This window comes from Selaginella moellendorffii, unplaced genomic scaffold, assembly GCF_000143415.4.
Source record: "Selaginella moellendorffii unplaced genomic scaffold, v1.0 SELMOscaffold_58, whole genome shotgun sequence".
Taxonomy (NCBI): Eukaryota; Viridiplantae; Streptophyta; class Lycopodiopsida; order Selaginellales; family Selaginellaceae; genus Selaginella; species Selaginella moellendorffii.
In genome coordinates, this window is record NW_003314319.1 from 469,907 (window position 1) to 490,651 (window position 20,745).

At 45.6% G+C, this 20,745-nt stretch overlaps 7 protein-coding genes and 1 non-coding gene across 9 annotated transcripts in view; 4 read left to right on the forward strand and 4 right to left on the reverse strand.

Annotated features, from left to right (window-relative positions):
* The window catches only part of LOC9654941 (UDP-sugar pyrophosphorylase), a 2,952-nt gene extending 1,451 nt beyond the window's left edge, over window positions 1-1,501 (reverse strand). The window contains exons 1-10 of the mRNA XM_024688638.1: window positions 1,418-1,501; window positions 1,260-1,364; window positions 1,085-1,201; window positions 873-1,013; window positions 695-788; window positions 527-642; window positions 402-473; window positions 270-334; window positions 157-217; window positions 1-103 (exon numbers count right to left, since the gene is read on the reverse strand). The exon at window positions 1-103 is cut by the window's left edge and continues 188 nt beyond it. Of these exons, the coding sequence (XP_024544406.1) occupies window positions 1-103; window positions 157-217; window positions 270-334; window positions 402-473; window positions 527-642; window positions 695-788; window positions 873-1,013; window positions 1,085-1,201; window positions 1,260-1,364; window positions 1,418-1,468 (925 nt within the window). The 5' untranslated portion in view covers window positions 1,469-1,501. The remainder of the gene's footprint in view (window positions 104-156; window positions 218-269; window positions 335-401; window positions 474-526; window positions 643-694; window positions 789-872; window positions 1,014-1,084; window positions 1,202-1,259; window positions 1,365-1,417) is intronic.
* A 55-nt stretch (window positions 1,502-1,556) lies between these two features.
* TRNAS-GCU lies at window positions 1,557-1,638 on the reverse strand. Its single transcript has one exon. It is a non-coding gene; the product is annotated as a tRNA-Ser (tRNA).
* Window positions 1,639-1,728: 90 nt separating this feature from the next.
* Window positions 1,729-11,046, forward strand: LOC9655106 (DNA polymerase epsilon catalytic subunit A). Its single transcript, XM_024688511.1, has 51 exons — window positions 1,729-2,007; window positions 2,064-2,132; window positions 2,209-2,268; window positions 2,324-2,419; window positions 2,476-2,636; window positions 2,707-2,810; window positions 2,852-3,069; window positions 3,120-3,206; window positions 3,262-3,396; window positions 3,444-3,566; window positions 3,618-3,701; window positions 3,751-3,915; window positions 3,968-4,144; window positions 4,199-4,312; window positions 4,360-4,464; window positions 4,527-4,645; window positions 4,695-4,836; window positions 4,884-4,978; window positions 5,060-5,165; window positions 5,216-5,295; window positions 5,353-5,529; window positions 5,574-5,655; window positions 5,700-5,780; window positions 5,828-5,971; window positions 6,022-6,117; window positions 6,182-6,382; window positions 6,433-6,487; window positions 6,537-6,679; window positions 6,728-7,059; window positions 7,129-7,243; window positions 7,299-7,496; window positions 7,567-7,641; window positions 7,694-7,884; window positions 7,938-8,133; window positions 8,182-8,246; window positions 8,292-8,424; window positions 8,484-8,585; window positions 8,636-8,719; window positions 8,770-8,844; window positions 8,895-8,954; window positions 9,010-9,183; window positions 9,247-9,269; window positions 9,320-9,368; window positions 9,424-9,584; window positions 9,634-9,700; window positions 9,751-10,020; window positions 10,069-10,269; window positions 10,328-10,434; window positions 10,480-10,672; window positions 10,735-10,911; window positions 10,970-11,046. Exons 1-50 carry the CDS (start codon window positions 1,729-1,731, stop codon window positions 10,897-10,899), a joined length of 6,534 nt encoding a protein of 2,177 aa, XP_024544279.1. The 3' UTR covers window positions 10,900-10,911; window positions 10,970-11,046.
* A 297-nt stretch (window positions 11,047-11,343) lies between these two features.
* On the forward strand, window positions 11,344-12,475 carry LOC112351189. Its single transcript, XM_024688568.1, has 6 exons — window positions 11,344-11,439; window positions 11,496-11,574; window positions 11,630-11,679; window positions 11,728-11,973; window positions 12,033-12,071; window positions 12,127-12,475. Exons 2-6 carry the CDS (start codon window positions 11,565-11,567, stop codon window positions 12,301-12,303), a joined length of 522 nt encoding a protein of 173 aa, XP_024544336.1. The 5' UTR covers window positions 11,344-11,439; window positions 11,496-11,564; the 3' UTR covers window positions 12,304-12,475.
* On the reverse strand, window positions 12,335-14,032 carry LOC112351165. Its single transcript, XM_024688512.1, has 4 exons — window positions 13,050-14,032; window positions 12,750-12,987; window positions 12,577-12,703; window positions 12,335-12,517 (listed from the first exon to the last, which is right to left on the reverse strand). The coding sequence occupies exons 1-4, from the start codon at window positions 14,030-14,032 to the stop codon at window positions 12,363-12,365; spliced, it is 1,503 nt and encodes a 500-aa protein (XP_024544280.1). The 3' UTR covers window positions 12,335-12,362.
* A 370-nt stretch (window positions 14,033-14,402) lies between these two features.
* LOC112351190 (germin-like protein 8-2) lies at window positions 14,403-15,141 on the forward strand. Its single transcript, XM_024688572.1, has one exon. The coding sequence runs from the start codon at window positions 14,405-14,407 to the stop codon at window positions 15,074-15,076; it is 672 nt and encodes a 223-aa protein (XP_024544340.1). The 5' UTR covers window positions 14,403-14,404; the 3' UTR covers window positions 15,077-15,141.
* A 2,745-nt stretch (window positions 15,142-17,886) lies between these two features.
* On the forward strand, window positions 17,887-18,701 carry LOC112351215 (putative germin-like protein 8-1). Its single transcript, XM_024688658.1, has one exon. The coding sequence runs from the start codon at window positions 17,936-17,938 to the stop codon at window positions 18,599-18,601; it is 666 nt and encodes a 221-aa protein (XP_024544426.1). The 5' UTR covers window positions 17,887-17,935; the 3' UTR covers window positions 18,602-18,701.
* Window positions 18,702-18,771: 70 nt separating this feature from the next.
* Window positions 18,772-20,643, reverse strand: LOC112351213 (pentatricopeptide repeat-containing protein At4g02750-like). 2 transcript variants are annotated; one of them, XM_024688656.1, is made up of 3 exons: window positions 20,546-20,643; window positions 18,950-20,489; window positions 18,772-18,894 (listed from the first exon to the last, which is right to left on the reverse strand). In XM_024688656.1, the coding sequence occupies exons 2-3, from the start codon at window positions 20,486-20,488 to the stop codon at window positions 18,871-18,873; spliced, it is 1,563 nt and encodes a 520-aa protein (XP_024544424.1). In that variant the 5' UTR covers window position 20,489; window positions 20,546-20,643; the 3' UTR covers window positions 18,772-18,870. The 2 variants fall into 2 exon arrangements, with proteins under 2 accessions (XP_024544424.1, XP_024544423.1); XM_024688655.1 differs by having other exon boundaries at window positions 18,772-20,489.
* Window positions 20,644-20,745: the final 102 nt, after the last annotated feature.

Below are 20,745 nucleotides of genomic sequence, written 5' to 3' on the forward strand. Positions count from 1 at the left end.
GCCGAGCTATTCCTCCGATTGGCTCTTTTGCCTTACGTGGAACAGCCAAAGAATTTACGTCCAGGTCATTTGTAACACTGACGCCTAATGACGCAGGTATTGCCTATGTCATCTCAAGATTGAGCCGCTTTGTCGAATAAAAACAAAGAGAGTTACCTTGAACAGCAGTCCGTTTGTGTCCTGGAAAAATATAAGCCACTTGACTCCGGACAGTTTCCTTCCAAGAAGATTTTTTCAAGTCACGCACTATGAGACAGACCTTTACTTACCATCTGGAAAGAATGCCGCTTGAGCAAAGAACAGCATGTACGTCTCCGTGGCCGTGCGGCTTCGTCTACAGAAAAAAAAACAAAGCTTTAGCACGTTTTCGAAGAAAAGAAGGAGCTAGAGTCGTGGCGTACTTGGATAGAATACTTGTCAGAAGGATTCCGAGCTAATCTAGCAAAATTATCGGCCAAGCACGCGACTTTCTCCTGCAAAAGGAAGCATGAGTTTGACGACGCTACGTCTCTCGACGTGCTTCTACCTGTTTCAGAAGAGTTACTTGGCTTGGATTCATTCCAAAGAAATTGTTTTCCTTGAGAAGCTTTTCAGTCATTGCGTGAGTGTCGTCGGATGTCATAATTACAAAGGGAATTGGACCTGAAGGAAAAGCAACAGCTCAAATGGTCCCGAAAGTTAGGAAATCACGTACGTGTAGCGGAGGAAAATTCCTGTAGCGCCAAAATGTTCTTGATGTAGAGTTCCAAAAAGCAAGTTCCTGTAGTTGTTTCGGAAGGTAATGCTACCTGCAGGGAAAATACAATCAGAAATCCAACTTCTTTTTTATTTTCTTGCATTTTTCCTTTGTATTTTTTATTTTTCCACTGTACCTTGATTCCAGTATAGCCTAGACGCTCACCAAGTCCACCGGCAACTAACACGAACGCTGCGTTAGACGCTGCCTTAACACCGGCCTCTTCGAAACGAACAAAGCGTTCGTCTCCATAGTAAAGACGCTCGCCAGAAGGAACCTTATGACAACATAAGAATTCTCCATCAACACCGAGACGAGAGAAAGGAAATTAAAGGAAAACTTTCTTACCGATGGCACATAGCCATCGAAAGGATTTCTACCGGCTTTAGAATCCGCCAGTAGCTTTCGAGCATTGTCAATGTATGCCACTAATCCGCCTGGATAGTTCGCGTCTAGCTTCTTCACCTACAATTCAGTAGAAAGATAAATCAAACCACGTCAATTCAATCATCCAATGTGGTACCTGATTGAAAAATCTCGCTTTGTCATCGTCGCCGATTCCCGGCTCTGGCCAACCCTCGAAAAGATGCTCCTGGCCGTGATCTAGTAGAGTCTGTGCTAGCGTTTCCTGGAGATCCACCGAAATTAAGCTTGAATCTAGCTACCTGAGCTCCTCCTTACCATGGCAGCGTCGCAATCTCGAGGAAGAACCCATTGTGCTTGCAACACCATCTGGAAACGATGAGTTGCCCTAGGAAAATACTTGAAAAATAGTCATCTGGAAAACCTTTACAAATAAATAGTAAGTATGAAAAAAGGACGTTGCTTGAGAGATTCGAACTCTCGCGGGAAAATCCCATGTACTTAGCAGGCACACGCCTTAACCACTCGGCCAAAGCAACTTAACTGTTAATTAGTGCCACGTGTCAAAGATTTAGCTAGAGCCCTAAACCCTTTATATTTTTCCCGCGCATTCTTCTTTGCGCCGAGCTATGGCGTCTCGAGGGCGCAGGCCCGGAATGTGGCATGGGGCGCGGGGACGGGGCCCCGAGAGCTCTCGCAGGCCCGGAATGTGGCATGGGGCGCGGGGACGGGGCCCCGAGAGCTCTCGCGATGGCGAAAGGGGCAGCAGAGGTAAGGGCAGAGGCGGTCGGGGCGGTCGCAGATCTAGGGTTTTTCGAGGAAATGACGATGATCTGGAGGAGAAGTTTGGGTTTGGATTGTTCACGGAAGGAGATCCAAAGCTTGGATGGCTTCTCAACATGTCGCCGGTAATGTAGCGTTTTGCTTAGTTGGCTCATCTGAATTTTGGGTTTTTCTTCTTCAGTCGTCATTCCAGGACGAGGAATGTGGCAATCAGACTTTCAGCTGTGTAAATCTGTGCTTTCTGTGCCAGGTCAGGATTCTTCCCTGTTTGTTTCTTTTTCTTTCTCGCCTTGGATTAGTTTTCGCTGCAATTTATTCGTATGCAGGATGGGTCGGGTTTTAAAACCCGTGTGAAGTTTGCTCCATATTTCTACATAGGAGCGAAGGTAAGCTCATATATGTCCTTTAATACTTCGCTTACAGCTCGTTTTGTTTTGCCAGATTGGTATGGAACTTGAACTAGAGTCGTATATTCGGAGGCGTTTTGAGGGACTCATCTCAAACACGAAAATAGTCGAAAAGGAAGATCTTGACCTGGTAAAAGTTTCAACTTGCTAAGGAAATATTTCACATATGTTGCACGTTCGCTACAGAAAAATCACCTTTCTGGACTGCGCAAGCGATTTATTAAAATCAGCTTCAACACAGTCCAAGATCTCATGCAAGTAAAAAGCGACCTGATGCCAATCGTGGCTCGCAATCAAGCGAAGCTGGAGGCGGTCGAAGCTTATGAATCTGTACTGTACGGGCTAAGGTATGCTGCCTGATATTTTTTGAATTGCTGCGGGAGAATTCTTTGCTATTTAACGTGGGATGCTTTGCAGCACAGAGAAGCAAAACAAATCGAAAGTTTATGACTACAATGAATGCATTGTAGATATACGCGAGTTTGATGTTCCGTATCATGTCCGCTTCGCAATAGACAATGGTAAAGTTTATTATCTCGTTTCTTTATTGAAACCTGCCCAGATGTCAGATGTGGAGAATGGTACGTCGTAACCGTAGACGCAGCAAGGACAAAGTTGGAAAAACGGCCCGATCTCCTTCAGCGAGCTGAGGCTCGCGTATGTGCTTTTGATATTGAAGCAACCAAACTTCCGTTGAAGTTTCCAGATGCATCTTATGATAGTGTGATGATGATATCGTATATGGTCGATAGCCAGGGCTATCTGATTATCAACAGAGAGGTAACTTGCTAAGTTGCTCATGATGCCGTCTTCTGAACATTTTTTGGCAGTGTGTAAGTGAAGACATAGACGACATTGAATATACTCCTAAGCCAGAGTTTGAAGGACATTTTAAGGTTCGAAATGCAGCCTCGGAGGTATGTATTTTGATTATTAGACGTGCACTTGACTCACAACTTCTTTCTGTTGCAGAAAGAACTTCTAGAGTGGTGGTTCGACCATATGCGTGAAATTAAACCGAACATCTTTGTTACCTACAACGGAGACTTCTTTGACTGGCCTTTTATTGAAGAGCGGGCCAAACATCATGGATTAAGCATGCGCGACGTATGTTTGCAAAAAAAATTTAAATTTCCTGACATGTTTTCTTGCAGAAACTCGGCTTTTCCTGTGATTCAGCGCAGGGAGAGTGTTTAAGTAAATTCGCTTGTCACTTAGATTGCTTCGCTTGGGTTAAACGTGACAGCTACCTTCCACAGGGCAGCCAAGGTCTTAAGGTCTTCTAAATTTCTTTATAACTATCAATTTCTTATGTTCTCTGCTTTCAGGCTGTGACGAAGGCGAAGCTTGGATATGATCCTCTGGAAGTCAATCCAGAAGACATGGTTCGTTTCGCTAGCGAACAACCTCAGGTGCGTACATTGTACTTGTGCAAAAGAAACGATCTGATCTCTGTTGCAGAAAATGGCAGCTTATTCCGTCTCAGACGCCGTCGCGACGTATTATCTTTACATGACATACGTTAATCCGTTTATCTTCTCTCTTGCCACTATCATACCTATGTCTCCGGACGAAGTGTTACGAAAGGGTAGTGGAACTTTGTGTGAAATGCTTCTTATGGTTCAGGTATGAGCTTTGAGTACAGCGTCAAATATTTAGTTTACACTTTTTTCCTCAGGCATTTAAAGGAAACATTATCTGCCCGAACAAACACAAGTCAGAACCGGAACGGTTTTACAGTGGTAGACTTCTGGATAGCGAGACATACATTGGAGGCCATGTCGAATGCCTTGAGAGTGGTGTTTTTCGTTCGGATCTTCCTACTAGATTTCGACTCGTGCCCGAGGCATACCAAGTCAGTAGTTTTACTTTCTTTGTCGTGAACATGTTGCTAATCTTTGTGGTACAGAAGCTGGTAGACAACCTGGATCGCGACCTTTTGTATGCCATAGAGAAAGAAGGGAAGATGAATGCTCAGGAAGTGACCAACTATGACGAGGTTAAGAAAGAAATAAAGTCAATGGTGGGTATTCCTTTCTTTGGCAGTTTATATTGTCTGCATTTTTGCAGCTTGAAAATCTACGGGATGTACCCAACAGGGAAGAGCAGCCTGTAATATATCACTTGGACGTGGCGGCCATGTATCCTAATATTATACTGACTAATCGCCTTCAGGTCAGTATTAAATTTCATCTCTGTTCTCAGTGTTCTCAGTGTCCCGTGTTGTTTATCCACAGCCGCCTTCAATTGTAACTGATGAAACATGCGCGGCCTGCGATTTTAATCGAGCCGAAAAAACGTGTTTGCGTCCTATGCAATGGGTTTGGAGAGGCGAATCCTTTATGACCAAGAGAAGGTAGTTTGTCTCTTCAATCTTTGATTAACGTCTAACACTTCTTCTCAAGTGAATACTATCATCTGAAAAACCAAATTGAGTCCGAAATGTTTACAGCAGGAGAAGGGAAGCCTTCACAGTATTTTCGTGATCTGTCAAAAGACGAGCAGCAATCTAAGCTGCGGGACAGATTGAAGAAGTACTGTCAAAAGGTATGCATTCACCTCTATATGCCTTGGGTCACATGTGCTTTGCCCAGGTTTATAAGCGAGTACTTGATAAACCGACAACAGAACAGCGGGTAGCGGGAGTGTGCATGCGCGAAAATTCCTTTTATGTGGATACAGTTCGGAGGTAGAAGATATTGTCTTTGGATTTTTCTCAATTTAATTTGTTTGTTTGTTTTTTTGTTTTTTTTTTTTTCCTTTTGGTAAGTTTTCGAGACCGAAGATACGAGTACAAAACCCTTAATAAGGTGTGGAAGGGAAAATTGACGGAGGCGAAGTCAAGCGGGAATTCTATCAAAATTCAAGAAGCTCAAGTTGCGTTAACTTGTTGTCTTCTACACGTACTAATCTTTTTGAACTTCAGGATATGGTGGTTTTATATGATTCACTGCAACTTGCACACAAGTGTATTCTTAACTCATTTTACGGCTACGTCATGAGAAAGTAAGCTTTATGCATTCATCTATTAACGTGGTTGATTCTGCTTGTTTGTGTATCCAGAGGAGCCCGGTGGTATTCTATGGAAATGGCAGGAATTGTGACATATACAGGAGCAAAAATCATCCAAAATGCACGGATACTTGTCGAACAAATCGGAAAACCGTTGGAGCTGGATACAGACGGGATCTGGTGTGCTTTACCAGCATCTTTTCCTGAAAACTTTGTTTTTCGTACAAAGTGAGTATCCAAATCTCTATGCCGCTTAACAGTTCTCCTATCAGAGATAAAAAACTTCCGATTTCGTACCCGTGTGTGATGCTTAACGTGGATGTCGCGTTAAACAACACCAACCATCAATACCAGGTATCCGCATGTGTTCTCACGACTCCCTTAACTTTGAAATGTAGACACTGGCAGACGCTACGGAACGTACTTACCGAACAAGTAGCGAATGCTCAATTGAATTTGAGGTTGATGGACCGTATAAGGTAAATCATGTTTAAGTTATGCAAGCTGAACTTTACTTCTTCTTTAGGCAATGATACTCCCGGCCTCTAAAGAAGAGGGAGTGCTTATTAAAAAGCGCTATGCGGTCTTCAATGATGACGGAACACTTGCCGAGCTAAAAGGCTTTGAAGTAAAGCGGCGAGGTGAACTTAAACTTATAAAGGTTTTTCAGGTACGCTGTAGCTTATGTTCATGCGTATATTTCAGTTGTGCTTTTCACAGGCAGAAGTTTTCGAGAAATTTCTTCAAGGTAGTACGCTCGAAGAATGTTATGACGCTGTAGCGGCCGTTGCTGACAGGTGGCTGGATATGTTAGAGGTTGTTTCATTTTTATACTTGAACTGATCTAAGTAACTTAACCCTTTTCTCTAAATAATGATAGAATCAAGGAGCAGATGTGGCTGATAGTGAGCTTCTTGACTACATATCGGAATCAAGTACAATGAGCAAGTCCCTCGCCGATTATGGCGATAAAAAATCCTGTGCTACCACCACGGCTAAGCGGCTAGCTGATTTTCTTGGTGAAGCTATGGTGAAGGATAAGGGGTTGAGCTGTCGTTATATTGTTGCCCGGGATCCTCAGGTAAAGAAGTTCGATTCTGCTCCTCGGCGACTTAAATTTGATAATTTCAGGGCTCACCTGTTAGCGAACGTGCAGTACCCGTTGCTATATTTGAGACTGAAGCTGGTATAACTGTGTCTAAGTTTATTTGAGTATTAACACAACGTTTTTACAGAGGTTATGAGAGCATACTTGAGAAAATGGTGCAAGGTGTCCGCTGATGCAGATTTTCGCTCTATAGTCGATTGGTCATACTACAGACAACGGTTAGCGTCCACTATACAAAAGATTATCACAATTCCTGCTGCGATGCAGAAGGTAAATAATCACTTCTCACAGCAACTTAGTCTAAAAATGTAAATGCAGGTAGCCAATCCTGTTCCTAGAGTTAGTCATCCAGACTGGTTGTGGAAGAGAGTTCGTGAAAAGGATGACAAATATCGGCAAAAAAGCATATTTGATGCTTTTAAGCCCATAACAAACGCAGATGTTGACAATGAGGCTTTGGTTGGTGACTTGGAGGATATATGTGGTGGCAAGGAAACTTGCTCTTCGAAAGGGCTCAATGCTGAAGTTGAAACTGCTGCAACAGCGAATACAGAACCTCTCTGCACCTCTGATGGAGATGATTATGGAGCATGGCTCGATAAACGAAAAAGAAAGTGGAAAGATGTTCGTGAGAAACGAAAGCGTCTCAGGTATTTTTTTTCTTTTTACTTTACATGGTTCTTAATCGATGAGAAATAATATATATGCTGCTACATTAGACAAGGTCCTGAACCTCGACACACAGACAACAGATTGAACAGGTCAAAAAAGGGAAATAGTGTAAATACATTTTTTCAGAATCGAGAGGCTTCATTAACACGGTCACATTGGGAGGTACTAAATTTGAAATTTAACTCTCTGGACCACGCATTTTGGATGCGCATTTCAGGTTTTGCAGTTTGAGGCCACTGAAAAGCCTGGAAATTTCATTGCTTGGGTAGTGGCTGGTAGTTCCATGTACAAGGTCCCCGTAAAGGTGTCACGAATTTTTTACCTGAATACGCGTGCTATAGTTTCCGAAGATTATCCTGGAAAGCGTGTCAGCCGAGTGCTACCTCACGGGAAAGCCTGTTTTAATCTTATTGAGGTCTGTTATAGCACGATAATTTTTTTTTCCTTTGATGTGGCTAATCATCTGAATCCTTTTTTGAGCACAGGTCATTTTGGACGAAGAGCAGTACAAGCAGGCTAAAAAGGATGTTGTAGCTCATCTGTCGGATCCAGAAGTTGAGGTACAAGCTCAATGTTTGCTAAGCAGTTCGTGAGGTTTTGAGATGTGAACAGGGAGTTTACGAGACTAGATTGCCTCTCGTACTTCAAGCCATTCTTCAACTCGGCTGTGTTTGCTCTGTTGACGTTAAAGCGCAAAAGCGGAGCTTAAACGAAGGGTGGTCGCTAGAAGAATTGCACATGAAGACCACTACTGAGTGCTCTTATCTGGCAGATAACGTCTCCTTTATCTACTTATATCACAGGTGCACACATTGCTATTGATGAACTTGTTAAACTGACATATCGTTTTTTTCAGCGCATTTGAGCCCCGTGGCTGTTATGCCTTGTATGCTCCTTTGGCCGCAAAAGTTCTCGTTATCATTGTCAATCCGTCAGTCAACAAGGAGGTGTCAACAAACTGGTTAGAAAGGCAGTTTCGCGACTCACTTCGGACACAAGAGTCATCGGTCATGGAAGAATTCAACATGGATACATCAGACGTTAACTTCGAGGTATGTTTTTGAGGATCAGCACTATTTTGACAAGCTTTCAATCTGCAGATAGAATATTTGGCTACATATGCTGAAGCTGGAAGGCGTTTGCAAAGGACTTTGCATGATTATTTGTACGTTGGGATACCGTTATTCGTCCTTTAAAAAAACACCTGCAGGGACCAGTTTCGGAGGCCTGCCGTGGCGATTGTAGAATGTCCGTCCATGGAAAACATTGTGGCTCATGTTCCGGCTATTTTGGAGGTTCCTCGAGTTCAAGTTCCTTGGAATTCACGTCACAGTGACTATAAGGTGGGCATTATGTTTTTTTCTGAAGCACTTCTAAATATACGTGAGTCGCTTGTGGACAGCTTCTTGGATGGCAACCAGTAGCTGCAAAATTAGCAATGCAGCGTTGTGCTGCCTCACCATCCTGGCTTTCGGAAAGAATTGCACTTTGTCGATACGCTCATGTGAGTTTACGTCTTTATATTTCGTGTATCGTGTACAAACATGAATTCAGGTTCCGCTGGGCAATTTGGACTCAGACTGGATTCTTTTCACTGCGGATGCATTTTACGCACGAGTGCTGAAGGACAATCAGCATGTATTTCTCTTATCATATCCGTTTTTGTTCCTGAGTTAATGTTTCTGCAGGTTTTGTGGATATCTGATGATGGCTTACCGGATCTTGGAGGTGTTCCACAAGACGAACCAAGCTTTACAGATGTGGTGCGAGAATAGTCTATTGGCTTGTTGGTGTTGACGCGATTGTTTAACAGGTTCAGCAACCGTCTTTGTGCTATCCTGGTGCTTACAGAAGTGTTACTATTGAGCTCAAGGTACACTCCGTCTTCCAATTTCATCTCGGACAACATGTTCTCTTCCTTGATGTAGATAAATCATCTGGCAGTCAATGCTCTTTTAAAGAGCACTCAAGTAAATGAGCTGGAAGGAGGAGCGTTGCTAGGCTTTGAGCTTGATGCAACTGGTTCCAATCTTCGTCAAGTGGGAGGTTCCTGGGATGAAACCAATTCTTGTGCGCCTGCTTTCGGTCTTCTAAAACAGATGGTATCTGGGTGGTTAGTCGATGCCATGTCCTCTGCAAACGTTTTCGCCGATGTTCTTTTGCAGAACTTGTACAGATGGCTTTGCAGGTGCTTCGGCCGTTGACAGTTCTTATGCTTATTCTAACTTTATGCTGCAGTCCACTGTCGAAGCTTCATGATCCATCATTGCACCGGCTTTTACATAAGGTGAATTGTTTCCTTCGGAACTGCAAAATCTAGATTCTAACTATAATCAATGCAGGTCATGCAGAAGGTGTATGCACTTTTGCTGGCTGAACTTCGAAAGCTTGGAGCTACCATTGTGTATGGGAGTTTTTCGCGAATCATAATCGGGACAGGAAAACACAACGTTGAGGCTGCCAAAAACTACTGTGATCACCTTTTAAAAACACTGCAAACCAGGTTAGTGTCCAGTCGCGGCGATTCCGTTTCTTCAATCTTCTGTTCGTAGAGAAATGTTCGAGTGGATTGAGCTTGAGCCTCAACGTTATTGGCATTCCATTTTATTCATGGACCAGGTAAATCATGATTGGTTTCTTGCTTGTTGCATGTAACATCTGCTGTGCAGTACAACTATGGCGCTATCCAAGCCAAAGTTTCATCTGAAGACAATTCTGAGGAATTTGAAATTGTTTCATCCTGGAATATAGCCGAGTATTTGCCGAAGGCTATTCAGGAGTTTTTCATCGTCGTGGTGTCGGAGTTTATCTATCTCCCATGGAAACACGCGCAAGAAACTATCGCAGCGAGATCATTTTCCTTCTCATCAACCCCATCTGTGACTGTTGCCGCCGCTGCTGACGCTGACGCCCTGGAAACATCATTTTTGAAAGAACAGGTTCGTCTGGCATTTCGATGCGACCTTCATTATCTGAAATTTGTGCAGATTGAGTCATATTTTACAGACAAGCTGTTGAGAATCGTAAGAGATATTCAACGGCACTTCACGGCTTCCAGAGACGTGGACGACTTCAAGTTCCCGAATCTAGCTGGCTCTCATTTAGCTCTGGGTGACGCAGCTCTCGAGTTCATCAAGTATATTTATGCTGCAATGTCCCTTGATCACCGCGTGCAGCATTCTGTTCAGGTTTGTATGTTCTTTAGTGCTTTTTCTTTATAGAGCTCACGTTCTTTTTCCTTTGAAGGTTATGAGAAAGAACTTGCTTAGGCTGGTTCATGTGAGGGAGTTTGCACCCGAGGCTCAATTCCACGACCCTTGTCTATCGTTTACCCTTCCGAACGTCATTTGCAGGTACTTTCCCTTGGTGAGCTTTCTGATTAAAACTTTTGTATTCAGCTACTGCAATGACTGCCGAGACCTCGACTTGTGTCGGGATGCTGCCTTGCTTCAAAAGGACTGGCACTGTACAGTTCCTCAATGTGGACAAATGTACAACGTCCAATGGATTGAGAATGCATTACTCCAGATCGTTCGGCAGAGAGAGCGTCTTTACCATCTGCAGGACCTCAAGTGCGTGAAGTGCCGCCAGGTAGAATTCCCTATGACAAATACTGGCCTCGTCTCTAATCAAAATCACATCTTTATGCACAGATAAAAGCCGCACATATCACCGAGCAATGCTCCTGCGGTGGCAGCTTCGAGTGCGTAGAAAAGTCGGCCGAGTTCATGTCCAAAAGCCACGTATTCTTGAACATTGCGACTTACTATGGATTCGACTTGCTGAAGGAGTGCATTGCGTGGATACTACTATCCTGAAAGCTCAACCAGGTATTTCCAAGGTTGCTCATTGCACAATAGTGTTTGTTAATATCAGGATTCGAACCAGGGATCCCTGGTTTTGCGAGGGCTTTAGCTCCATGGAAGGCGTCGTCCAGGCGGAGACGACGGCACCCAGCCCAGCTCCAGCCCCGGCTCCAGTACCATTTCCCAAGCTCCAGCTTCGCAACCCCTTCGTTTTCAAAATCGCCCAGATCACTACAGGCGCTGGCGTGGGATGTGGCGTCGGGATTGGCGTTGGCAGGCCGATTCAACTAGGTAACACTTTTGACAAACTTGGAATGGAGTCTCATCTTCTAGATGGTCCAAGAGTTCTTCTTGAGTGCTGCATTCTCATTTATGCGTCGGAGTGAATCGTGTTGACTGTTAAGTGTCATATATTTGCAGTTGAGGGGCCGCGTTGGGCTGACACACTTGTGAATTGCTACTGCCACATCAGGGGCGCTCTCCAGATTTGGGATACCAGTCCAGGACTTGAACCGGCTTCTCGGTAAATCTGGACGTTACTTCAATCAGTTCGTATGACTCTGTTCTTCCTAGGCTTCTCTCGCTAAAAACTCTCTCTTTTTCAACAGAAAGCGAAGCTGGGAATCAAGACTCTCGACGCTGGTATCGGCTGTGGGGTTGGAATCGGGCATGGTTTCATGTTGGTCGGTATGTTTGTGCCACACAATGTATCCAAATTTTCCTGCGTTCTTTTTCCTTCTAGGTGTGGGCTTGAAACAAGGAGTGACGGAACAATTGCTGCAATTTGCTCAGGTTTGTTGCTCAGTTTACGAAACATCAAAACTGAAAGTTTCGGTGTAGGATAGCGGGGCGGCACTCGCTAGTCGCTTCGGTCCACACTTGGGACCACTGGCTGTCGTGGATAGCAAGATGTTACTTCCTGGATCCAACTTGATAAGTCCAAATCCCGCAGGACCTTCGTCTCCCAGTTCTCCACCCGCAGCTCGAGCGAACGTTTTAGCGAGCTACATACCGGCCGCGTCAACGCCTCCCCATGCTCCAATCCAAATGCCAGGCTCGACTTCGTCGCAAACACAAACCAGCGAGGTTGGAACTTGTTATAATATTTGCTCACGCTCTTGAATCTAAAGCCACTCGTCCCGCAGGTCGAGAGGTTGAGACTGGAGAAAGAGATCCTTCAAACTGTAAGGAGCTTTCTTCTATCCTTTACGTTTCTTCTAACCAAAAATACTTGGGCAGCTTTTGCGACAGCAAAGACAGATCGAGGACTTGAACGAGGAGTTGAAAGCATTGCGAGAAGGGAAAGAAGTGACACCTGCACCACCACGGCCACAGTCCACTGCCCCGAGATTGGCAAGCAGCGACCACTGGGATCGGTGCTTCGAGTGCCGGAGAAGAGCTCGAAGAAGATCATAGCCTTGAGGCTTAGAACGAGAGGGAAAGAAAAAAGTTTTGTTTGAAGCATTCTTTGATCCTTACGACCACCCAATGTCAACAGTGACAAGGTGGTGATCTGAGGTACCTCTAGAGGACACCACTTTGTATGAGCCCGGGATAAATCTGTACTGAAGATGTGGTGACGCGAGTATATAGTCGATCCGCGTGTTGTGCTTGCAAGTCCCTTGAATCTCTGTGTGTTAAAACTCACGAGCAGCGTTACAAAGTAAGAAGAGTGCGAAGGGTTCCCACCTTGGCCGCGAACCAGTGCTGGAATTTCCGGAGAGGCCACCGCGCAAGAATCCATGTAACCTTTCTCGACCAGCAATCTCTCCATAACATCAGACCTGGGAGCCATTTTCCTGTTCTCCGCTCGCAGCTGGAAACACAGCGAGAAAGCAAGGATCATGGAGTCTTCACGTAACCTGGCAAGCTTGGAAGAAAGAGCTTGCCTTGGCTATCTCGGCCCAGCGCTCCTGGGAGTAGTCTGGCCGGTTGAGAGAGTTAAGGTCGCCGGCTAGAAAATGCGGCACCTTTCTCGTGTCCTCCAGTATGGCCGAGACCTGTTTGATCCTCCAGTCCTCGTCCAGATGGTCGAGGTGAGTGCAGCAGTAGCAAACCTCTCCAAACGATGGCACGTCCACCACCACTTTGAGCAAGTTCCTGTGAGAAAACAATCGAGAGTTTCAGAGCTATTCACTCAAGATCTCCAGAGTGGTGCTTGCCTGTAGTCCGAAGAGTTGTATATCCTCTTGACGCTCGTACTCTTGATGGGCCACCGAGAAAGAATCGCGTTTCCAAACTCCGGCGCCCAGCTCTCCGCGTAAGCGTAGTGCATGCCCAGTGCTTCGGCCAGGTCCGTCAGCGGCGACATGCCTTTCTCCTCCTCGGCCCGGACTTCCTGGAGCGCTATCAAGTCCGCCTTGGAGTCTCTCAGCACTTCAAACACCGAGGCCTTGTGGAAGCTCTTCGCGAAGAGCGGGGTGCCCAGCTCGATGCAGGGGCTCGAGTGGAAGCTGTAAAACGGGTTTGGGCTGAAGGCCGGATTCACCTTCGAGCGGTGGTGGTGCGCGAAAACGGTTGCAATCGCCTCGGCTTCGACTTGGTCTGCTGGCGGACTGATCGGTTCCAGCAAGAGCGCACCAAGCGGCGGCGTTGGGCAAGATCCAAATGTGGGATTGTAGCAATCCATGCTGGAGTATCCTTCCAACGTTGCATGATTCAAAAGAGTGCACGAAACGTTGACTGATGAGAGATCTAGATCTTCTGCATGAAAGTATAAGGTTTGAGACTTGTTACCTGGAACAGCAGAAGCTAACGAGAACATTGCGACGTTCATCGTTGCAAGCCTGACAGTTATCGAGGAATCCCCGGCGCCACTGCTACTGTTTCTCGAGAACACCCGCATGCTCGCGGACTTCGTGGATTCCACAACACGGAATATGAATCTCGGCTGCGGCACCTGCTGGTTCTCACACCTACATTCCGCGCAGACCTGGCTGTGAACTCTCTGGAACTTGGTTGCAATCTTCTTCGCCAGTGATCTCATGCAAAAACGGAGTTGCACAATCTTGTCAGTGAAGTGTCTCCAACTCTTGGCCTGCTGCTGGGCTGCCTCGTCGTGCTCATCCTGCAAGCAATCTCTCTGCAGGACATCTGAAAGCTTTTCTTTGTTTGCTCCTTGCTCTGTTCCCGGTGTTGCTGCCATGCTAGAAAGACACTCACATCTGGAAGAGAATATACATAAAATCTGGACGTACAACGTAGCTATGACTCGTTTGCTTTTTATCTTTTGCAACTTTTACGGTCACGGGATCTGAGCCTTTTTGAACCGTTTTCCCTCCCGCACCGTGTTCAAATTTCCTCTGCCAGATCATGCGAAAGTTGGTGGGAGAGTCTCATGACATAATCAAAGCGGAATGAATCTACTGCTAGAATTAGACCTGAAGACCTTGCCACCATTACGACCGGGTCCAGACACAATACCCAATTCTAGAAGATCGCAGCCACCTCCACTCACAAATCCCTTATAAAAAGTCCCGAAGCTGGATGAATCCCTTTGCGAAGATTGTCTTTTAGAATGGCTCGTCTTAGCACCGCCCTTGCTTTCGCTCTAGTTGCCACCATTTCATCCTCGCTTCTTGTGCAGGCAGCGGATGAAGATATGCTGCAGGACTTTTGTGTTGCGGACAATGCCTCCAAGATCAAGGTGAACGGCGTCATCTGCAAGGCGGCTGAGGATGTCAAAGCTGAGGACTTCAAGTCGAGCCTCCTGGCGACTCCCGGGAACACCGACAACAAGCTCGGCTCCAACGTCACGCTGGCGAGCGTCTCCAATTTCCCCGGTCTCAACACCTTTGGCGTCGCTCTTGCCCGCATCGACTACGCTCCCGGCGGCACCAATCCCCCCCACGTCCATCCCCGAGGAACCGAGCTGCTCTTCCTCCTGCACGGGACCCTCTACGTCGGGTTCGTCACCACCTTGCCGGACAACAAACTCTTCGCCCAAAAGCTCAATCCAGGGGATCTTTTCGTCTTCCCTCGGGGACTCATCCACTTCCAGCTCAATGTGGGAGAGGAGCCTGCGGTTGGGCTCGCTGGCTTCAACAGCCAGAACCCCGGGACGTCTCAAGTGGCCAGGGCGGTGTTTGATTCTAATCCTCCCATCAACGATGACGTGATCGCCAAGGCGTTCCAGATTGATGACCGTGCTCTCATCCAGAAGCTGAGAGAGCTCATCAGCATGACTTGAATGTTTCGTTGATTCTATTATTAGAGATTTTTATTAATAAACTCATAAGATCGTTTCATTTTAAATGTGCAATATAAACATTGAGAATTTGACTCACTTGCATTGGCCTTGGTAGATTACTTCAGCTTTTGATTACACGCAACAATCTCCCATGCAAAGCAAAACTTCTAGAAGGCTGATGCCTACAATATGGCCAAATTTATAGTGCACCATTTTCTGAGAGCACCAGACGGTTTTAAAGAGCATTAACCAAAACTGCACTAAGCTTGGGGAAGTTGGTAGCAAATTTGCCAAAAAATAACCTACATAGAAGTAATGGATTTTACTTGTTAACGCTGCTCGCCCATGGGGAATTTGGTTAAGTTCATTTATATAGGTGTTGCAGGCAATTGTGTCATCTGGTTGCTCCAAGGAGAAAGTTTTCGCTGTTGAAATTAAGAGAGAACTGATGTTGATATCCAATTAAACTACATGACATTATGTTTTTGAACAAGACTTATATGGTGATATTTGATAATGCCATAATGGCATAATTAATAATGCCCTTTAAGGTATTTTTGCTTCAGTTAGGCAAGGCGGAATACCCTTGCTAACGTATATAAAACTTTTGATATTCCAAAACGTATATTATGAAATTGATTCTGGTTTACAAAACAATCATTAGCACAAAACATCAGAACCTTTAGAAAGATTGATTTTAATAACGAATTTGAGGTTTCTTTTCTAATTTTTTTATTATAATGATTCAACAAAAGAAAAAGGTGTCTCTTAAAAATATTACAATTAGCACCATATTGCCATGTAAAGTCGACTCAATTCTAGAGAAGTAATTTCAAACCATAAAATGAATGTTGTAGCTTGTATACTAAATGTTTCTGATCGTACGCAATATAAACTTTTGGTTGTTGCATGTAAATAGTTTTTGGTTTGTTTGTGGTAGTGGATATAACTAGAATATACTTGCATTTTCTGGGATATTCTACCATCAAACGGTTTTATTCATTAATCTCGTATTTATAATTTTGACCCTTCTTATAGTTTATAGAATTCCTAGTATATTTTAGCTTATTCTACCATATAAAGGCTAATATGTTCTCAAACTAATCTTGTATTTATAAATTATAAATTTTCCTAAACATGACTGGGATGGATTGATTCATTGCAGTAAATAATTATAACTATATATACTATTAAAAACCTTGAGATTCCAGGTCTTTACCTCACCATTACCCTCTTTTTCCCCATAGAATTTGAAGTTTCACCTAGTCTCTGTAATGTATACAAACACAACACCACAACAAATCAAAGAAGTGAATGACAAAAAAGGTTAAATCATACTTTTAAGCTATCTATAGTGATTTAATCTGGAAAAAAATCTGGAATTGATATATTGTGCAGATGAGAATAGAAAAATATTATTTCTAACTTTTTGAATATTTATAAAGCATTAACACGAAACAATGTAATGTAACTCATCATTAAAAAATCATCATCCTCTAGAATCAAAATAAATAAAATTTTAAATTTTAAATAATTTATAAATAAAATGCCTGTTTATGTCATAAAGAAAATTTAATAAGAGGTTAAATAAATCAAATAAGACATATTAGTTTAACATTTGATGAACACGACCCTGCTGAGTTTTAAGCAATTGGTTTATCTCTGTATGGTTTCTTCTTGCTGCTCTATCGCAAGCTCAAGAATACAGTTCGCGCCAGTGATATATGGTTCAAGTCTCTTATTTCTGAAAAAAAACTTATCATAAAGCTACTAATGGATCCTTTAGTTTGCACATGGGTAGCTTGGTTGTACTCTTTCCAAAAACTTTTCTTTATTTGCTCCTAGAGTATATGACTGGTTTGCATCGTGCTAACAGTTGGTGAGATATACGAATCCAATGCTAGAACCTAGACTTAAAGATGACCAGGTTCAGCCACAATAGTTCTAGAAGCCCTCTGGAAGATTGCTCGTCTTAGTGGTTTGGAGAAGCGTCATGCTCGCTTCGCCAGTCGCGGACGAAGTCATGCTGCAGGGCTTTTGGACAATGCCTCCAAGATCAAGGAGAACGGGGCGTCAAACCCGAGGAATCCGCCTGCGGTTGCAAAGTTGGTAGCAAATCTGCCAAACGAATTTATAAGGAACCAGGTAGTTCTTCCCCCCTTGGTCCCAGTGGCCTTATGCCTCCATATGGGCCGAAAGACATGTATTACTATTATAGTGTCAGCATGAAGAATTGTGTACGGTCCATTGTTGATGCAAAATGAACGAAGCTTGATGGGTCTATTGATCAAAGTACGTCATTCCTATCAAGGTAATTCATATCAAATTTTCCAAACATGTGAGTCCGTCGGTAGTTTGAGATCCAGATAGATCCAAACAAGGGTGAGTCTTGGGAGACTCCGACTGTATCAAATGGTGCCCCTTTTCTCGGATGAAATTCTTATTCAAGTTATTGGCATTACAAAGAAAATCCATACGTCTCTGGCGAAAAGTCTCTGGAAAGAAGAAAAACAGCAAATTAGTGCACTGTCACCTCAAATTCGAAGTTTCACTGAGTCGACGAGTACCTACCATCAAAACCAAGGTAGTCATTCTTTACACAAAAAATACGACTCTGACGGCGTCATGTCTGACGCAGGCAAGAAAAAGTCCGAGACGACTGACTAGGCAGGAAGAAAATCAGATTGTGGTACGCAGACAGCAAGAGTAAAAAATGAAATAGAAGGGAAGAGAAGTGTACCTGACTGAAACAACTCGTGCACGGCTCACGACGAAGTCATCCAAAGCTCCCCTCCTCCGGCTATTAAATGCCTGCCCCTCCCCCCCATAGCTCCATCACTTCTTTCCCAAGCTCGCAAGATGGCTCATCTTCGTTTTGTTCTATCCTTCCTCCTAGCAATCAGCTCCATCTTGTTGGCGCATGCCGCGGATGAAGATATGCTGCAGGACTTTTGCGTTGCGGACAATACCTCCAAGATCAAGGTGAACGGCTTCGTCTGCAAGGCGGCCGACGATGTCAAAGCCGAGGACTTCAAGTCGAGCCTCCTGGCGACTCCCGGGAACACCTACAACAAGCTCGGCTCCAACGTCACGCTGGCGAGCGCCATCAATTTCCCCGGTCTCAACACCTTTGGCGTCGCTTTTGCCCGCATCGACTACGCTCCCGGCGGCACCAATCCCCCCCACGTCCATCCCCGAGGAACCGAGCTGCTCTTCGTCCTGCACGGGACCCTCTACGTCGGGTTCGTCACCACCTTGCCGGACAACAAACTCTTCGCCCAAAAGCTCAATCCAGGGGATCTTTTCGTCTTCCCTCGAGGGCTCATCCACTTCCAGCTCAATGTGGGAGAGGAGCCTGCGGTTGGGCTCGCTGGCTTCAACAGCCAGAACCCCGGGGCGTCTCAGGTGGCCAAGGCGGTGTTTGCTTCCAATCCTCCAATCAACGACGACGTGATCGCGAAAGCGTTCCAGATTGATGACCGTGCTCTCATCCAGAAGCTGAGAGAGCTCATCGGCATGACTTGAAAGTCTCTCCAAAGGTTGCGAGGTTGAAAGCCTTGCCTGTCATGAAAATATAATAAATTCTTTTTCAAACCTTCCCTATCGATAGTGGAAGCTTCCGTAAGCACAGCTGCATGGCCAAGAATTGAGTTGATTTTCAATAAAAAACAAATAATGAGTTAAAACCAAACCTCGGAACTGCTAAGTTACTATGCCGCCAATTCCCATTTTAAAAACGCTCTTGGACAGATTTGCCAGCAGCACATACGTCGATCCAGTGCGAGGATCTAGCCTCAGCGCTCGATCCGCAATCCGCCCTGTCCGACACAAATCGTAATGCGATCGGCAAGACGCCAGCAAGACCCTACAAACCAGAGCATCCGGCGCAAACGGCATCGCGCGCAGCAATTCCTCGGCATTCTCCAGCTGCCCGCCACGGCCGAAGATATCGATCATGTAGACGAAGTGATCCCTGCCCGGCGCGATCCCAAAATCCCCTGTCACGAGAAGAAAGAAATCCCTGCTGCGATCCACGGAGCCGATGTAGGCGCAGGCGCTCAAGACGCTCCGGAATGTCACCTCATTTGGATCGCATCCCTCGAGCGCCATCGCCAAGAACAGATCGAGGGCTTTCTCGCCCTCGCCACAATGAGCAAACGCGGTGATCACAGCCGTCCACGACACCACGTCCCTGGACGGCATCGCGTCGAACAAACGCCGGCAGCCAATCACATTGCCATTCAGGGCATATGCGGCCACCATGGCGTTCCAGGATACCAGATTCCTCTCCGGCATAGAATCGAACGCGTGCTTTGCGCCCAGGACGTCCATCTCCTGCGAATATGCCGTCACCATGGTGGTGTACGACACCACGTCCCTGTCCGGCATCCTGTCCAGCAGGCTTTGGGCCTCCTCCACGTGGCGCTTCTGGGCGAGCGCCACGAGCATCGTGTTCCACGCCACCATATTCCAAGCTGGCATCTTGTCAAAGAAAATTGCCTTGATGGCATCGAGGGTGTCAAACGCGGCACTTGTCGCCAGCATCGTCGTCCACGCAATTACGTCCCACTCTGGCATCCTAGAAAACAGCTCCCGCGCTTCGTCAGCATAGCCATTCTGGGAATATACCTGTACCATGGTACTCCACGCAACCAGGTTGAGCTCCGGCATCCGTTGAAACCATAGCCGTGCGCTTGCCACGTCTCCGTACTGACCAAAACCATGGACCACCGTGGTCGTCGCCACCATGTTGAGCTCTGGTACGGTCTCTAGGAGGTCATGGAGCCTGCCGGGCCGATTTTGTGCATACGCTCCCAGCACCGTGCTCCATGACACAATGTCTCGCTCTTTTAGGGTTTCAAAGAACGCAAGCATGGATTCCAGGCTCTCGTTCTCGGCATATACCGCAAGCATTGCATTCCAGGAGATTAGATTCCACTCAGGCATTCTGGAAAAGATATCCTTTGCAGCGTCGATATGCCCAGATTGGGCATATGCCTGAAGCATCACAGTCCAGGAAACTATATCACGCTCTTCCATTCGATCAAAAAACCTCTTGCAAAGAGAAATCTGGCCGTGACGAGCGTAACCAAGCAGTAGAGCTGTCCAGCACGAAACATCCTTTTGCGGCAGTGATTTAAAGATTCTCTCCGCAAGATTTAGTTGCCCGAGTTGGGCATACGCAAGAACCATTGCGGATGTAGACACGGTGTTCTTGTTTGGCATTGCGCTCCAGATCTCGGCAGCCCTCTCGATGTTTCCAAATTGACAATAGGCATTGACAAGTGTGTTCCACGACACTCCGTTAGGGTTTGGAATAGCTTGAAAGATCTCCTCGGCCTCGCCAAGAAGCCCTTGTTGCGCATATGCCGCAAGAATCGCATTCCACGAGACAGTGTCACGCTCCGGCATCCTATCAAACATAGATTTAGCTTCCGAGATCAATCCACACTGGACATACGCACTGACCATTATATTCCACGAGTAAACATTGGGCTGCTTGATCCCAGCAAAGACTTCGTACGCTTCTTGAGACCTCGCGAACCGTCCGTACATCTGGATGAGAAGATTCGCAAGATACCGGTCGTGGCCGTGCCCTAGGGACTGGATCTGGCTGTGGATGCGTTTCCCCTCGCTCACACTTCTACACGTACGCAGCGACAAGGCAA

Bases quoted from the DNA above. Each gene is read 5' to 3' on its own strand.
- LOC9655106 (XM_024688511.1), top strand. From the start codon at position 1,729: ATGGCGTCTCGAGGGCGCAGGCCCGGAATGTGGCATGGGGCGCGGGGA. The intron at 4,979-5,059 runs GTAGAAGATATT...CCTTTTGGTAAG, and splicing joins TATGTGGATACAGTTCGGAG to TTTTCGAGACCGAAGATACG. The intron at 5,656-5,699 runs GTATCCGCATGT...TTTGAAATGTAG, and splicing joins ACACCAACCATCAATACCAG to ACACTGGCAGACGCTACGGA.
- LOC112351189 (XM_024688568.1), top strand. The intron at 11,974-12,032 runs GTTGGAACTTGT...CTCGTCCCGCAG, and splicing joins CGCAAACACAAACCAGCGAG to GTCGAGAGGTTGAGACTGGA. The intron at 12,072-12,126 runs GTAAGGAGCTTT...ATACTTGGGCAG, and splicing joins AGAAAGAGATCCTTCAAACT to CTTTTGCGACAGCAAAGACA.
- LOC112351165 (XM_024688512.1), bottom strand. From the start codon at position 14,032: ATGGCAGCAACACCGGGAACAGAGCAAGGAGCAAACAAAGAAAAGCTT. The intron at 12,704-12,749 runs GTTACGTGAAGA...CTGTGTTTCCAG, and splicing joins CTTTCTTCCAAGCTTGCCAG to CTGCGAGCGGAGAACAGGAA. The intron at 12,518-12,576 runs GTGGGAACCCTT...TTTAACACACAG, and splicing joins AGCACTGGTTCGCGGCCAAG to AGATTCAAGGGACTTGCAAG.
- LOC112351190 (XM_024688572.1), top strand. From the start codon at position 14,405: ATGGCTCGTCTTAGCACCGCCCTTGCTTTCGCTCTAGTTGCCACCATT.
- LOC112351215 (XM_024688658.1), top strand. From the start codon at position 17,936: ATGGCTCATCTTCGTTTTGTTCTATCCTTCCTCCTAGCAATCAGCTCC.
- LOC112351213 (XM_024688655.1), bottom strand. From the start codon at position 20,488: ATGCCGGAGCGTGACACTGTCTCGTGGAATGCGATTCTTGCGGCATAT.